The following is a 16,660-nucleotide window of genomic DNA, read 5'->3' on the forward strand; positions in this document are numbered from 1 at the left end:
AAGTGGGGGGAGGGTTTGGTGGAGGTTAAAGAGGAGGAGAGTGGCCAATGTGGTGCAGACGTGGTGCGGGGGGGGGGGGATGTAGGACAGGGAGAGAGGAATGGGATGAAAGTAAAAGAGAGTGGGAGAGAGAGAGAAAGCTCACATTAGTGGTAAGCACGCCACGTTGCATTCATGAGTCAGTTTTAAAACAGCATGCTCACATTTCCGAGGACGCAGAGATCACACCACAGAGGAGAAGCTTCACATTAGAAACAAGTGCACAATGAGAGTGTTGATCAAATGGATGAATGATCGACCAACAGCTCCAAACAGTTCCCATGCCTCGAGGGAATTGAACATTTCATTGTCAATAACACAAAAAAAAATGTTTTTTGTTTTTTTCATTTTGTGGGTCCAGTTTTTTTCCCATTAATCTCTTAAAATGTGTCTTGAAAAGAATCGTATAATCTGGTAAGTATTTCTATTCAGATGAGCTGAGATGAATATGTCTCCAAACAACAAATAAACCAGAATACAAAAGGAATACATTCACTTATTAATTTATACAAGTGGTAAATATTCACTGGGGTTTCCCATGTTTAGAGCAAAATTAGAAGATTCTTTCCAAGAAAATGTCAAGAAATTATTGGGAAATATTATTCCAAAATGCTATTCTGGTTATAATCATATTTAAAATATGAAATATAACCTGTTCATGCTCCTGTATGATTTCAACTATAAGGAGGGTCTGGACAGTTGGTCACTTATGGGATGTGTGATGGCACTTTGTGGTGAATGACATCTGCAAGACACGACACAGAGGAGACAATTCTACTGCTACGACAGCGGAGGACAGAGAAGAAAGACACAAGTCAAAGAGAGAGAGAGTTTGGCGGCACAGAGGAGAAGGTGCCACAGGTAGGACCGGAGAATCCAGGAAGCGAGGGGTCAAATAGAGAAGCAGAGAGAGTGAGGAGGGGGCGGAGGCTACCAGCGCGTCAGGCCCCCAGCATCTTCTTCACCAGGTAGCCAGGGACAGAGTAGAGGAAGAGGCCCAGCATGAGCAGCAGCAGCATCAGCCCCAGGGCCTTGAGGATCAGCCAGCGGTAGTTGTGCCAGATGAAGTAACGAATGGACTTCAGGGGAGTCAGAAACCACATTAGACTGGTGTCCGGGCGACTTTTTCACAAAGGAGGGAGCGCAGGAGGAGAGGAATTCAGGTGTGGGGGCAAAAAACGGGGAGAAAGGGGGCGACAAGGAGGAGGAGTCACACACACACAGAGAGGAGGAGGGGAGGTACGAGAGGAGGGGGAGAGACAGAGGGAGACAGTTGAAGAGATGGTCGGAGGAGAGAGAGTGAAAGTGTAACACTGACTGTTTGACAGAGCAGAAAGAAGTGTCGCGGTCAAACGAGACCAAATCAAACTGTATCAAGTCAGGACTGTTTTTGATAACACTGCTTTTTGCACTGTACGAATGATTCAAGTCTTAATGTCTGTGCCTGATTCTGATCCACACAACCCTGGTCAGGGCTTAATCGTGACGTAACACATGCAATCGTATGAGTGTTTATGACAGACTGATTCTAAACGTGTTGTTTTTTCATTAAATATGTGTCGGTATCTTACTTTGGTTTCTCCAGTGGATCCGGCTCATTTCGGCCAAGTCCCACAGGACTTTTCTCTGCTTCTTCCGCAGTCACCAGGTGAAGCTCGGCTTCAACTTTACCCTGAAACGACAGCGATGACGTTAGTCACAGGCACCGCTTCTCTCACTCAGTGTCCCCAGGGTGGGAACGAAAGAGGAACCGTCCTCCCTGTTACAAGTCAGTGTAACATCAAAACGTTACTTTGAGGGAAAGTTGTTGCTTTAAGGCCTTTCTGTGATAGTTTGTAGTTAAACTAAAAATTTCCTTTACAATGTTTTTATTTGAAGGATTTTAATAGAAAACTAGAAGTTTGCAGTATTTTACAAGAAAAGAATGAAAAGAATAAACATTATTTTAAGTAACAAGAAAGAATTTAGCTTGGAACAACTGGATTAAGATACACACGGCACTGTTTTAGAAAGTTTCAGGTGTGGACAGAAATATTTGCATAGAATTTACTGTTATTAGTGTTTTAGTCGTGTATTTTGTGTATCATGTTCTCGTTGATTCCTTCTTTACCTACGTTCTTCTTGATTCGGCTGATTTTACTTCATCTTTTACTCCCTTCAGTGCCTCTTTAACTGTTGTTTTTTACAGAGAGTCATAAGCGTTTATAATTATCTCATGACGCACCGTCAGCTCCATCTCATCGTTCTCATCACGGGCCACGAATGGCCACCAGCCTTTCACTCTCTTCTGTTTGAAGATGGAGATGGTGGGAAGCTCCTGCTCATTTCGGATCATGTCCAGCGAGCACTGCTTGGCCGTCTTGGCGCCGCGGGGGAACCGGTTCAGGTCCAGCTCAATTGCACCTGGAGAGTGGTGATGAATGAAGCAGTCAGACGGTAAGAGCGATGATACTTTCTTTATAGTTCAGCAGATGGAAAACTCTGCTGACAACAAGCAGTAAAAGACAGAGGAGGCGCAACTGCTCCCATCAGTCCTCACCCAGGAAGTCATCTGCAGAGAAGTGGTCGGCGTCCCACACCTGCAGCGTGAGGCGAGGGGGGATCTTGTATTCGGTCTCGTCCCAGGAGAACATGGACTCTTTCTTAGAGATGACGATCTTCTCCTCAGCCATGAGGTAATCGAAGGGGTAGACGAAGCGCCAGTTGAAGTTGCCCTCGCCGGTCAGCGAGTGATAGTGCACGTCTGTGTCCTGCTTGTCCTCCTGCTGCCCCTTCAGCCACCTGCGGGTCACGGAGTCACAGAGATCAGAGCTGAACTTTAGGATCGGGGATTGTTAAAATGAGTGATAGATTGAAATCTTCAGTCATGCACTTATAATGTCTGATATGTAGGAAATTGCACTGGTCTGTCAGTTGCTGTGTATTAATTTGGTTAATTTAATAGAACAAGAGAGATGATGCTAATAGGTCAAAATCAAAACACATCATGTGACTTTCCAACAGCAAATCAGATTAATAAATGTGTGTGTGTGTGTGTGTGTGTGTGTGTGTGTGTGTGTGATATTACGATAAATGAACTTGAACAAGACATCAAATCTGATTAGATGTTGGAGCGTCACATGATTTTTTTAAGCCATGCAAACACAAAGCTTGCAGAAATGTCATTAGCGAAATTGATCCGATAAAAGGCTACGAGGTTAGTTCCACTGGAGCTCCTTCATCAACAGTGGAGTGAGGCTGGCGAGGAGCAGGAGGAAAGCTGCCCTCCCAGTTCTCAAATCCTGAAAACTGACTAAAGATAATCGTCAGCCTGAAATCAATACTGGGAAAAACATGAAAGAATGTGCCATGGTTTGGAAACTGAGATGCCCTCGCAGACTTTAGGCTGCAGTGAGGACACAATGTCACCGACACACGCCTGAGCTCGTCCGAATGAACGGTCGTCACTACTGTATCACTGCACTGGATCCATTTGAAACAAACCCCAGCTCTTCTACCTTTACCGCTGGACGTTTTGGATCAGCCGCGACAATCTACAGCACATTTGATTCCTAAAATACTTCCTCCAGGCGTTTAGGGTTGTTTGAAGACGCCACCCTGTTTGCTACAGTAACGTCCGAGGCGACACATCCACAGGTGACACCACGTGGGCTGAGGGAAGAGTGAGTCTGGTTACGAGATGCAGGAGTGAAGTGGCCCCACGAAAATATACCAACGTCATTACCTTCAAATAATAATCACATACCCAGGCTGCAGAATGACAGTGTTGTTAAAAACACTGGAGCTCTGTCATACAGGCGTGCACGTTGTTCAGTATTCTTCCATGCAATCAGTTTTTTTAATTTACAACATCTGACAAAACATCTGTTTTTAAAGTATTTACTGGTAGCAACTGCAGTACAGGACCAAACCACAAGGATTATTTCATTACCTCCGCCGAGGAGAGTGTGTTTTCACCCCTGTTTGTTTTGTTTCCGGATTTTTTTTTTCTCACTTTCCTTAACATTGTGAGATAGGGTGTATTTCTACATTCTTGGATCTTGATGAAAACAATCAGGCATGTTTAAGGGACTGATTTGGGGAAATTTGGTGGAGCTTGATTGAACTTGAGGGGAGTGTTGGGCCTTGGCGGAGATATCATTTATTAATATGGTATTACATGTGATCGTTTTTATATCAACAGTGGATTATAAGACTAATTGTGATGTGAACACGTGCTGCTCGTAGAGATGAACCCACAGACTCAGTTTCCCTTTCCTTCATGGAGCTTTGTAGCACCTTTTAAGACATTTCCCTCAAGAGTTGATGGAGCAAAAATGGAGTGAAAATTGGGACTAAAATTAATCAGGACCACCAGAAACACAACTCAAAAGTGAATTCTGATATTTCTCTGTATCTGCTGGATGTGTATGTGTATCTGCTTGGGAATAATTCATGGATCTTGATGAAAACAATCTACTTATCTTTAAGTGTGTGGAATTTGATGCAGTTTGATTTAGGGGACATGTTGGGCCTTGGTTCGCTCTCTACTGAGTTCCATTCTAGTTTTGGTGATTTGACTTAGATTAGACTTGTCAGTCAGAGTTCTTAAAATTTGTGGTTTATGTGGTTTGGTCCTTACTGTGCAAATTTTCCATTCGTCATTAGATTACAGCGTGCTGATAGGAGAGTGTGAGACAAGCCAGGTAGCGTGCGACGTGACGAGATAAAACAGGGGAAAAGATGATAAAGAAATGATTGAAGGGCTTCAGGGGGAGGGAAAGAAGGGAGGACGTAATACGAGCCATGCGATGGGATCGTGTGTTTACCCCCTGACATAGATGTCAGACATCTTCTCTCCTGTCATGAAAGCATCGTCCTCTAGAATTACGTCATCAGTGTTCCAAATAACAACACGAAGCTCAAAGCTGGACACCAGCAGAGCATTGACCAGAGAAGAGAGAGAGGACGACAGACACAGACAGACAGACAGACGAGGACACACCACAAACACGCACACAGAAAAAATGGAAAACAAAAAAAAAGATGGTTAACAGCAAAAAAAAAATCCACACAGCTCACACCCACGGGACGAGGCTTGGCTGCCGCGACCCGCTGTACCTACCCCCTGACAAATATGTCACTGGACTTTTCCCCAGTGAAGTAATCATCGTCCTCCAGTATTACTTCGTCTGTATTCCAAATAATCACCCTGAGCTCATATCTGGTAAGGGGGGGAGGAAGGACACATACACACATATATAATTGGACTAACTGTATATTTGACAGTAAATGAAAAGAGCTAAGTCGTCAAACAGACTCACCATAATTCAACCTGGGGATAAAACTACAATTTCTGTTGGAAAAACTAAAGAAATTTACACACTTTGCAGAGTAATTAACAGATTTCTCATTTAAAATGCACTGATTTGTGCTTTTCTCATTATCAGAACACTGATTTGCTCCTGACATTTGCTTCAGCTGTACCTCTTTGGTTTCCGTGGCGCTATGTCAATCGCAGGTCCAGGAGCCGGCATGTCCATAGGAAACATATCGACCCACATCTCGATACGGCCCTGTAGAAACACACAGAAAACAACACAGTGTAATCGTCGCTTTAATCTTTTTTATGACCAGCGTGCTTCTCTCCTACCTGTTCGATGCCGGGCTTGTCCGGGTTCAGCAGGGGTCTGGTCTCCACGTGCTCGGGGACGAGTTTGCAGCCCACTCTCGGGATCTCCTCCCAGTGGTTCAGCACTGTCAGGGCCAAATGCTCCTCGGTCTGCTTCTTCAAACCTGAGGGATCGATACCAATGAAGGAGGAGGAGGAGGAGGAGGAGGAAGGAGAGAAACAGAAATCAAAACATCCAAATACTGGAATGGAAAATCTAGGGAGAAAACTAACAAAGAATATGTGAAATGTAATGTTTACATTTCCCAAAAAGTTGACATGAAGCCTCCACGATGACGGAATTTGACAGTAAAACTGATATTTTTAAGTATAATGTATGCAGCTGTACCATTCTCATTTTCTATCTCCGTTGGTCCCATGAATATTCGACTCGCCACCTTGACTTTGCCTCCAGGTCCGTAATGAGGTCCATCGATCTTGCCTTCCTTACAGAGCTTGGCCAGGATCTGACTGGGCTTCAGAGGGTCCCGCCACACATTGTATCCGTGCCTAACATCAATACATAACAAGGATGTTACTGAGTCTCAGTGGTCAGAAAATGACTTTTATACTAATATCCATAATAATCCAAGGACAATCTCAAGCCTTGTTTACAGAAAACTCCCACAAAACTGTCACCTTCATGATTTTACAAAATGCTAAGACAAGTGTTGAGAATTTTTACCCTTAAACTTCCAAGAAACTAAAGAAAATGTGATTTTTTTCTCCTATGATTTGCTTTTATTTCTTATCTTTGTATTTGCTGTGTGTTAAATTATGAGCCCTTTAAAAGACATAAGACACACTGATGCTCACAGAGAGAAGTTGGATGAAATGCCGCAGGTGGCTCTGTATTTGCTGTAGAAACGATTCTCCAGGTCGATTTTCGTCTCTCCGATCAGGTCGTCAGTGCCGACCAGGTCCCAGTCGTACACAGACACCGTCAGCATGGACTCCATGGGGAAGGTGGCCTCGATTTCAAATGATCTGAACAGGGATAAATGGAAGGAGGGATGGATGAACAAAGTGAGAGGAGAATTCAAACATGAAGGAATCAGATTCTGGTTTCAAAATGCTGCTGCACAGAAATGACAAAACTTGACAACACAGAGAGAGAAATAGCGTTTTGTCCACTCACTTGCCAAACACAGGATTGAGCTGTTTGGAGATGTAGTTCTCTTTGTCTTTGACCTCTGACTTGCCCAGTTTGATGACAACGTACGGATCAGCCTTCCCGTTGATATCAGCAGGATGAAGATCGGTAGCCTGAGGAGAAAAACAGGATTGAACAAAGAAACTGAAAAGAGAGAATATTTACCCGATTCTATAAATGATGATGTATACCTTTAATTTAACTGTTAAAAATTGATATACGGCAACTCACCCTGACCACGTAGACACGGACGAGGACGTTGATTGGATCGTTATGCGGAATGCTCTGGAACATTCCCATGTTAGGATCAAATCCTGCCTCTCTGGTGATCTCCTCCGACAGAGGCAGCTTGTACATACACAGGGATCCCTGGGTCGGTGAAAACAACAGACTGAGATTATAACTTCTTCACAGTCTGTCGGTCTGAGGCCTTCTTTATCTTCTTACTGTTTTCTCACCTTGAATCTGCCCACAATCCTGTCGTCGTCCAGAACTTGCTCGTCGTCGTCCCCGGCTTTACCTCTGTACAGGTTGAAAGTGTGAAGCCAGTCTTCAAAGTTGCTGTACTCACTCTCCAGCTCCTTGTTGTAAACCTGCAAGGGACATCAAGCACATAGAGTGTGTGAATACGTCTGCGTGCGCTGGTAAGATTGAAGTATGTGAAGTTTGAGTGAATGACACTCGCCATCAGCTGGTCCACTCTCGCTTTCACTGGTCGTTTCTCGGTCCCGTCCGCAGCATGACTCTTCTTCTTGTCCTTGGAGCTCTTCTTGTCTTTGCTCTTCTCTTTTGTCCTGGAGCCTTTCAGAAGAGGGTCATCGGGTTTGATTTCTGATTGGATGGGTGGGTGAGTGGGGATGGACGTGGACAAAGTAGGGTTGGAGTCATGAGGAATGGCGGCAGGGTCGCACACGTCACTACACACGTCACTACACACGTCACTTAACATGAAAGCTGACAGGTTGGTCAGGGGTGTTACAGCCTCCTGGATATAATTTTGGAGATTAAGTCAAAAACAAAACTGAACCAAAAACCTTGAGTGAAATTCTTGTTGAATCTATCTTAAACATCTGAAATGTTTCAATAAACCATCACTGCATCTGACAAAGATTGTCACTGAGATGACATCCTGCCACAAACTAATGTCGACCATCTTCTAAATTTTTCGCAGTCTATGCTACATTTTACAACTGAATTTAATCGTGTTTATTCTGATGCTACAGGCAGCGCCTTCAAAGAAGTTTTATAATTGCAGTCCAACAGTAAATTATTAATGCTTTCTAGTAATAGAAGTGATGTTAGTGCAGAAGATTAATTCAGTGATTCTGTGTCAGCCAACTTTCATGTGTAATGCAGAGCTGGGAGGTGATGCTAATGAGGAAATGGTCATGAATGTGATAGTGTCGTAGTCCAAAGTCCAAAGTGTGAATAAAAGATGGACTTATGGGATGATGGAGACGAAGAACAGGAAGCACATACGAAGCCTCTGCGTACTCTTTGCTAGAAATCAACTGTTAACTTCCTTTTCCTTGATGCATCTGATATTGAGAATAAATACTTCTGCTGACATCGTCCATCTCCAGAAAAAACTTCCTACCCTCCTCCACCCTGCAAGATTTCCCTCACTGTCACAATCCTTTGGCTGACATAGGTTTAACTACTAATATTTTCAATTCAAAAGACATAACAACAATAAGAATAACTATTCAAATAATTCTGGATCATGTTCACGTGCTGAATCCCAATTTAAGATCCAATACCGGCAACATATCCCTTTAACAGACATCAAAGCAGCGGGCATAGAGGCACACTGTCGGACGGCCTGTTTGATTCACTGGAGTTCAATACCTGCCCCCTCTGCTGCTATCTCCAGGTCCTCTCTCTCCTCCGCCTCCGCCTGAGCCGCCTCCTGAGCTCTGAGGGTCTGGAAAACCAAGCGAGAACAAAAAGGTTTAATTGTGAAATAACCTCATGAGCGAGGTCGATCCTGTGAGATTAGACTAGAGCAGACACACCTCCTTCAGCGTCTCTATCGAGGCAAAATATTTGGACCACCAGTCCAGCACGCTCTCATCCGTCTCTTCCTCTTCCTCGACTCCTCCCTTCTTTTTCTTCTTCTTCTTCTTTTTCTCTTTGTCGCTCTCCTCCTCAGTCTGTTAAAAAACACTCAAGTGATTCCCAGTAGCTTCAGTTCTTATTCACACTGAGCCATCAGAGGGCACATTGCCAAATTTCTATAGGAGCGATTACTCACCATGTCAACTTTTACAACAGCATCAGACATCTATGATAGGGGGCATTACATAAAACAACACGAGGGTTAATACACACGAGGGATGATGCAGGTAGGAGTAGCACACGTGAAGAGGACTGGACATAAAGCATTGCTACAACTTCCAACATTTACATATATAAATGCACAGTTTATTATAGAAATGAACCGGCAGTGCTTTACTATACATGATCTTAAAGACAAGCTTACGGCGTCTAACTTGACGAATGTGTCCATCTTTCTGGCCAGAGGTTCTCCGTCCATGTTGACGAGGATGTCACCTGCGGGGCGAGAGAAGGTGCGGGAGGAAATGCTGGGTGAGGGGCGAGGCTGCGAGCCGCCATTTGCAAGGACCATGTAGCCGTTCATTAGCTTAGCTGGAAGTGAGGCCGCAGGGCAGAGACAGCAACAGGCGGAAGCAGCAGAAGGCACAGCCAAGGACATGCAAGAGAAGATGAAGATGGAGAGAGGCAGAAAAAAGTGGAAAAGCAAGCAGAGAAATCAGCAAAGTTAATAAAGAATGAAAGTCCATTCTTTAGTGAGCAGAGAACTGGATCAGAAGGATTTAAATGTGATTCTTAAAAGATTGTTTTAACCTTCCTTGACATACAGGATCCTGTGACTGTCTAAACCTGTCTGGAGGCTGGTCCAACTGGCATTTCAAAAAAGGTTAAAGCAAAATCAAAAAATGATTTGAAAACCTTATTTTACCCACGTCTGGTAAGAAAGTTATTACTGAAGGCAACTGTCATTAAATATTCAATGTGTTTGTTCAGGAGGAAAAGGAAACTCCAGCTGTGAGAACAACAAAAGGTTCTCCTTGCTAACTCATATTTTTTCGGTTGAATGTCAGCACCTGCAGTGGCCCAGTTGTTGGAGGTCTTGTCTGGGGCGCTGTAGATGAAGCGTCTCAGGCTGCTGACAGCGTGCGACCCCACCAGGATGTATCGGCCAAACGCTCGACAGTCCACCACCCGGATGTTGAGAGGGGGGTGCAGGAGCTCATTCTCTGGAAGGTCCTGAGGACGAAGACAGTAACAGCTAAGATGTTAGAACCTTCCAAGTAAAGTAAAGATAACCTGATGAATTTCAAGTCGAGTTTCATGGACGTGGATGCAAATCTAAAATCAAACTTTTCAATAATCTAAACATGAAAGTCACTCACCACCTCAAACCATTTGACCAAAGTGCTGAAGTTGGGGTTTTTCTTGTAGTTCTGGATCAGGGCAGATTGAACACCTCTACCTGCACATTCTATATCCACACGAGGCCGATCCACCTGAGCCAAATTAATCCTCTTAAGGTCCCTTAACCCCCAGAACAAAACCTGAACAACAGAAAAAACAGGAGTCCAGCGGTGATGAAAGATCATCTTCAGAGATAAAAACGTAAGAGTCGGTGGATTAAATTCTCACTTCAATGCGGTAGCGGCTCAAGATGGGTCTGATGCCCAACGGCACAGGAAGAATGGGCCCATGCTCTGAGTCTGTTGGGCCCTCAAGGGGAGGAAGGTCTGCTCTGCCTCCTTGACCAATCTGTATCAGAAAGAGTGAGGGGGATATAAACCAGGCACCAGGTTGCAGCAGATAGAAGAGACATTTATTGTGACGTGTATGTTTGTATGGTGCACTGTGGTATGTGCACCATACCAAATATCTTCCCCACAGTCCTAATAATTTGTATTCATTTTGTCATTGCTCAATGTGACCACTTTGAAGAGGTGCAGAGAAAGTACAAGTTAATTTCAGAGTTAGAAATTAGAGAGAATAAAGACTGCAGTACAAACACTTGCGACAGAGTAGCCAAAGATGTGATGGGATGAAAAGAGAGAATGCAAAAAGCACCTTTATTTGAGGTACAGCAAAGTTATGGACAGCGATGAGAGCTCGCCTGATCTCCTCCGCATCGAAAGGAATCTGTAGGCAGCAGGAGGAGGCACAGGAAGGAAATTGTAAAGGCGAAAGAAGGAAGAATTAGCATGTTAGTGGATGGAAAGGGATGAGGGGGATGGAGGGAATGTAGAGTGAGAATAAAGAGCAAGTAAAGAGGAGTATGGCAAACTGGTAACGGCAAAGAGCAAGAAATAAGTTATAAATGGAGAGAAAAAGATTGCAAGACAAAGCAAGGAAGGCCCTATTTTTGTTTTTTTGCATGCTACACATCATTATGAAAAGCACGCCCCATTGTTTATCTACCTTTCTATGAAGTAGTGAAATGCAATCTCTTAAGGAAAAGCCCTCTGTGTGTGCATGCATATGCAAAGAAATTCGATCATTTGTGCGTGTTTATTTATGTGAGTTCTTTCTTACTGTACCTGCAGCAGTTCAAAGGCAGCCAGGAGCTCCCCGGCGATGCAGTTCCCTCTGTAAACCTGGTAGTACTCCAGCTGCGGCGGGAACCTCGGCGGGCCGTAGTGCTCGTCACACATCTTGATGGTGGGCTTCGCAAACGTCCTACCTATGAACTCTGCCTTGCCCTGAACACCACATCGTGACAGGGGGGCAGTCGAGACAGTCAGGGGGCACAAGGGAAGGGAGTTAGACATGAGTGAGAGAGGTGCTGGGCGCAAAGTGGCCACTTGGTGTCAGTATTGGTCAGGGTGGTCGAAGTGCAGTTTATCAAATTATGTTTGTGAATCAGAAAAATCTAATCTCAATGTCAAACTAACCAATACATTGGGTGAATATTACAGTAAAATAGAATTTTTAAAAAAAGGAGTCAAACAGAGACGTTTATATATCTTTCCCAATAAACTTTCTACACCTTTGTTTCATACAAGCATCTCCACTGCACCACTGTTATGGCTGCAGCTGCTACAGAGGAAACTCTTATTATAAATAGAAAAAAGCAAAAAATGGAGAAAGTGCATGCAAGTTTTTCCTAAACTTTTCCAGAGTTCATTAGTAGCTGTATGAACCCAAATAAGTCATGCCACCAGTTTCTATTAGAATTTGTAATTCCCACAGGCTTTAAATTGCAAATGGTTTCACACTCTATTAAGCCAGCAGGAGCGAGGTCAGCGTTAATGTGAGGGACACGGTGGATGAGCGAGACAAAGATGGACAGAACATGAGGGATGGAGAAGCAAAGCAGTTTTAGTTTTATGAGCGCAAAAGCAGTTTCTCTATGTTGCAGCCGTTCATTGACGCAGCTTTAGGACCCTACCACAGTGTCCTGGTCAAAGATTTCAATGACAATGATCGGCGGGTCGTCTCTCAGCTCGCTGGCCTCCCCGAACAACTCCACATCGTCAAACACCAGCAGCTGGTCCCACGTAGGACAAAGGGTCTCACTCAGGACCTGAAGAACACACACATCAATACAGTTCACACAAACTCATAACACACTTTCACTGTTTGTCATACGAGCACACAAAATGGAAACACACACACAGTCATGCTCTTACCTCGGTGACCTGGCTGTGTGTGGAGAAGAAGACCCGAGCAAAGGGATCTGAAAGGCCACTGCTGTCAGCGGCAAACAGACTGCGGGCCTGGTACATGTGTGCTCGCAGCTGAAACACCTGCTTCACTGTTGGACACACACACACACACACACACACACACACACACACACACACACACACACACACACACACACACACACACACACACACACACAACCTTACAATCAATGCCCTCTGTGACGACTCTCATATTGAAGTGAACAACAAAGTAAAAGCCATCGATTGCAGTTTGAGTTTGTTTGTTCTGCTTCTGATTGATTTTAGAGTTTATATTTGATGGTAAAGAAAGACGATCTGATGAAATAGAGGGAAATTTATGCAAAAAACATTGAAGTAAAAGTTGAAGCAAAACTTTGTACTCCAGTGCAAGAAACTAAATTGTGTGTCAGCTACATAGAGGACGTGAGATGTCTCATTAAGTCATTTCCTGTGTTTACTGTACTTACTGTTGTAGACGAGGCTGACAGGAGGGACAGGCTGAAGACTGGGGCCCATATTGGCAGCTTTAATCTCTTCAAAACCGTTGGGCAAACCGCTGAGGAAGTCCTTTCTCTGCTTGTTGAGGCCCAGCCATAGATACAACTCCAGCTTAGCTTGAACGGTCCAACCTGCAGGACCAAAGCCCTTCTTACCAGGCAGCTGAGGACACAGGGGAGACATGGGCGCCAAGGAGGTTACGATTTCATTGCCATTCGTCCATGTGTCAGAGGGATTATGCAAAAACTACTGAACCCATTTTGTTTAAATTGGGGTGGAAGGATGGGACATGGGCCAGGACAGAATTTTGAGGTGGAACCAGGATTTTTTCCCTCACTTTCGTTAACATTGCGAGACACATGGATCGTTAAAAAGACATATTAAGGAGACTAATATCTATGAAAGTGTAATTTGGTGCAGCTTGATAGAATTTAAGGGGCCCTGCTGGAGGTATGCACTCTACTGTCATTCTTATATAAAGAGATTCTTGCAACAGAAGCAAACCATGGTTAGCAAAAAATTACTGCAGAATTACATCCTCTCTTCAGTTTTATTACCACAAGTCAATCATTAAACCCTGGAGACAAAGCTACAACAAGGCCCAATCCATACATATTAATATCACCATTGATTTTCAACCTCCTCCCCAGGCAGCTGTCATACATTTACAAATCTATACATTATAACACTCAATACTCAATACTAATCTTGTAACATGACTCTTCACTAATACTGATTATCTCCATGTGCACTAAGTAGCAAAGTCTAACTTAATCATACATGGTTCAGGTTTTTTCTGGCAACGAGAATAATGAGTCTCTTCCAGGCGATTCACATTTAGCAAAGTGCGTTTTTAAACTGCGGAGCTAATAGAGGTTGAGTGAGAGAGGAGCGGGGAGAGCTGATGATACCTTGAGGAAGACGGCTTTGACTTTACCACAGTCTTTACCAGTTTCCTCATCCACTATGGAGTACAGGATGTCTTTGGAGGGAATCCGGGCGTAAGCGATGCGCTTGTTGTTACACATCATCCAGACGAAAACATCTGGTGTGCTGTGCTGAGGCTGGAGGAGATAAATATGCAGAATAGCTCTTATTAACCCCAGTGTCTCTCCCCAACTGTTGGGGCACCAAAATGTTGATTCTGTACTGGTACAGTGTCGTGTACAGTTTATATTCTGTAGAAGCAGAGTAAAACAAAATTAGATCTGCACCTCATCAGCGAGGAAACGGAGCTTCTGCAGGAAGTTCTGCGCCAGCTTGAGTTTGTCTCTGACCGTGTTCTTCTTCACCTGAGTCCGAATCTGCTTGGCCTGCTGACCCATGCTGTCCTGCAGGAGGGGAGATCAGTGATGAAGAGGATTACATACATTACATACTGTAAATACTGTAAATACATGTGCTTCGATTTTCAAAATATGAAAAAATGCTTTGATTCAAAGGATCACTTTTAAAACTACACAGAAGCTTCTCTCTTCAAACACATTGCTAGATACTAATTCCTATTTAATGGAGACTCTACACATCGATGACTTTTCCTTAACAACCAAGTTTGTGTTCTCCTGCAACTTTTACACTAATAGTTTACCTGCTACAGGCAAGTCTGCAATATTAGTCTATCTTTACTTTTTCTTTGTATGGACGCCTTTGCTAAAACTGTTCAAACATTGGATATTTTTCACATGATCCTTCTAACCTACTAACCTTCTCTGTCTCAGTCATCATTAAATCCCTGCTCATATAAATTCTAACAATGAGATAGCTTTCCAAATCTATTCCAAGGAATCATATGAATACAAATATACACTATAATTTTCAGTCTTTCCTGACATCCTTTAATACAGTAGTATTCAGGGTCTTTTTCTCACACTAAATCTTTTCTTATCTGTGTATGAAAAAGTAAATCCCACCATTTCCCTCATGCAGGACTTGAGCCGTTCTCGATCCAGTTTGGTTCTGCCTGCCTGGTTCAAGTCCTTGTTAGCCAGAATCACAAAGCGACTGGAAATGACCAGAAAATACAGAACATGAGAGGCGAGCATGATTTGTGAATAAATTCTATACATATTATCTGTGATCTGAAAAGCAACAAATTAGCAGTGAATAAAGAACTAAAAGCACATAACGAGAGGGAGAAACAAACAATGAGGACACTGCTGATGCCTTTCACCATGACAACCATAATGACTTGGTTTTAGAGATACCTCTGTGCAGAAAGCTGCTGTCTTCAGTAGTTTCTGGGGGGTTGATGAAAAGTGCAGAGGGCAGCTCACACTCTTAAGTGTAAGTTTTCTTTGAAAAGCATTCAGTGCAATGCTGGTTATTAAGTACCACACTATGTGAGTAGTTTTACAAATTTCCCTGGAAGGAGAAGCACTCTGTATCGGTGCTGGGCACAGAGTCCCAGTGTCAGTTTTGATACAGGATCATGACTCTTGAATATTATTATGCAGCTTGCCTGCAGCCAACGCTGAGCTCCTCCAGCACTCCCCTGAGTCTGCGCTCTGGAAAGGCCTTCTCCGTCTTAATGACCTCCTGAACATCATTCAAACCCTCCTCCTGCAAGGACACAAAAACACTGGAGCTGAGTACTACTCAAATATAAGCACAACTTTAAGATACTTGGGCTTTACTTGAGTATTTCAATTATATACATCTTAATACTTCTATCATCAACTTTTGTGTTGATGCTACAGCACATCAGACTTATAATCTGTCCGGCTGCCTGACATGTGCACACTGACCAGCTTGTCAGCGATCTTGTCCATCATATTGGAGTTGTAGAGTCGTCTCCGTTGGTCCTGCCACCAGCTCTTGATGTAGACACACGGCTTCTTTTCAAAGTAGGGAAGATGAAAGTAATTTCTGTAAAGATATAAGTAGAATGTGGGTTAGATTGTGCAACTACTTTCTCAATATATCATATTATAGCCAGGACGCTGCCCCTGGCTGTTGGTAATTGTATAATTTCTGATAATTGTAAAGCATTTAACAAATCCATTTTTAGAAGGTTAATCTGACTTTCTATTATACTGTAAATAAATGAGCAAAACATTAAGTTTAGAGCATCCTTTGTCTCGCCCCTGTGACATTTGACCTCTGACCTGTCTGTAATGACGGGCCTCATGAGTGGAGTGGAAGAGACTGAGACCATGTCTCCGTCCTCGTCCGCCTCGTCCTCGCTAGAGTTGTGAATGAGCTCGCTCTCCTCCTCTTCGTTCTCTGCATCTTTCTTCTTCTTCTTCTTCGCTGACGAGGGCTTGCTTACACCATCTATCTGGTTGCCATAGTTACCTGTAACGCGGCAGAACATTATTAAGGTGTGTGCTGTCAGATTACTCTGTTACACTCACAGAGGGACGGTCAATAATAAGAAGGTTAGAAGGTTTTCTATTTACCTATCGTAATTTCAAAACTTATCGTTTTGTCACCAATCTTCCTGTCGATCATGGTGGCTTCGAGGAAGGAACCGAAGAGGAAGAACTCCTCTATTTTCCCTGTGGCGCTCTGATGGAGTGAGAAGAACAGCAATAAACATATAGGGGAACATTTTATTGAAGCAGAGTGCTTTCATTTTATTGTCTCTGCCTGTGGAGCGATTAC

At 43.6% G+C, this 16,660-nt stretch overlaps 1 protein-coding gene across 9 annotated transcripts in view; it reads right to left on the bottom strand.

The window, feature by feature from the left end:
• The window catches only part of otofa (otoferlin a), a 65,905-nt gene that overhangs the window by 192 nt on the left and 49,053 nt on the right, over positions 1 to 16,660 (bottom strand). The window contains exons 16-47 of one of the 9 annotated variants that reach the window (XM_035144754.2): positions 16,456 to 16,564; positions 16,162 to 16,351; positions 15,802 to 15,922; positions 15,516 to 15,616; positions 14,968 to 15,058; positions 14,272 to 14,388; positions 13,969 to 14,121; positions 13,027 to 13,219; positions 12,521 to 12,645; positions 12,280 to 12,414; positions 11,429 to 11,590; positions 10,959 to 11,030; positions 10,530 to 10,649; positions 10,280 to 10,441; positions 9,971 to 10,133; positions 9,325 to 9,491; positions 9,097 to 9,126; positions 8,858 to 8,995; positions 8,691 to 8,766; positions 7,528 to 7,673; positions 7,301 to 7,435; positions 7,074 to 7,211; positions 6,828 to 6,955; positions 6,506 to 6,676; positions 6,039 to 6,199; positions 5,672 to 5,814; positions 5,506 to 5,594; positions 4,848 to 4,946; positions 2,579 to 2,820; positions 2,264 to 2,442; positions 1,611 to 1,711; positions 974 to 1,161 (exon numbers count right to left, since the gene is read on the bottom strand). In XM_035144754.2, coding sequence (XP_035000645.1) covers positions 981 to 1,161; positions 1,611 to 1,711; positions 2,264 to 2,442; positions 2,579 to 2,820; positions 4,848 to 4,946; positions 5,506 to 5,594; positions 5,672 to 5,814; positions 6,039 to 6,199; positions 6,506 to 6,676; positions 6,828 to 6,955; positions 7,074 to 7,211; positions 7,301 to 7,435; positions 7,528 to 7,673; positions 8,691 to 8,766; positions 8,858 to 8,995; positions 9,097 to 9,126; positions 9,325 to 9,491; positions 9,971 to 10,133; positions 10,280 to 10,441; positions 10,530 to 10,649; positions 10,959 to 11,030; positions 11,429 to 11,590; positions 12,280 to 12,414; positions 12,521 to 12,645; positions 13,027 to 13,219; positions 13,969 to 14,121; positions 14,272 to 14,388; positions 14,968 to 15,058; positions 15,516 to 15,616; positions 15,802 to 15,922; positions 16,162 to 16,351; positions 16,456 to 16,564 — 4,338 coding nt within the window. In that variant the 3' untranslated portion in view covers positions 974 to 980. Of the gene's footprint in view, positions 1 to 973; positions 1,162 to 1,610; positions 1,712 to 2,263; positions 2,443 to 2,578; positions 2,821 to 4,847; positions 4,947 to 5,143; positions 5,243 to 5,505; positions 5,595 to 5,671; positions 5,815 to 6,038; positions 6,200 to 6,505; positions 6,677 to 6,827; positions 6,956 to 7,073; positions 7,212 to 7,300; positions 7,436 to 7,527; positions 7,674 to 8,690; positions 8,767 to 8,857; positions 8,996 to 9,096; positions 9,127 to 9,324; positions 9,492 to 9,970; positions 10,134 to 10,279; positions 10,442 to 10,529; positions 10,650 to 10,958; positions 11,031 to 11,428; positions 11,591 to 12,279; positions 12,415 to 12,520; positions 12,646 to 13,026; positions 13,220 to 13,968; positions 14,122 to 14,271; positions 14,389 to 14,967; positions 15,059 to 15,515; positions 15,617 to 15,801; positions 15,923 to 16,161; positions 16,352 to 16,455; positions 16,565 to 16,660 lie in introns of all 9 variants that reach the window. The other 8 variants (XM_035144751.2, XM_035144755.2, XM_035144756.2 and 5 more) reach the window with 8 other exon arrangements.

This window comes from Hippoglossus stenolepis, chromosome 20 (assembly GCF_022539355.2).
Source record: "Hippoglossus stenolepis isolate QCI-W04-F060 chromosome 20, HSTE1.2, whole genome shotgun sequence".
Lineage (NCBI taxonomy): Eukaryota > Metazoa > Chordata > Actinopteri > Pleuronectiformes > Pleuronectidae > Hippoglossus > Hippoglossus stenolepis.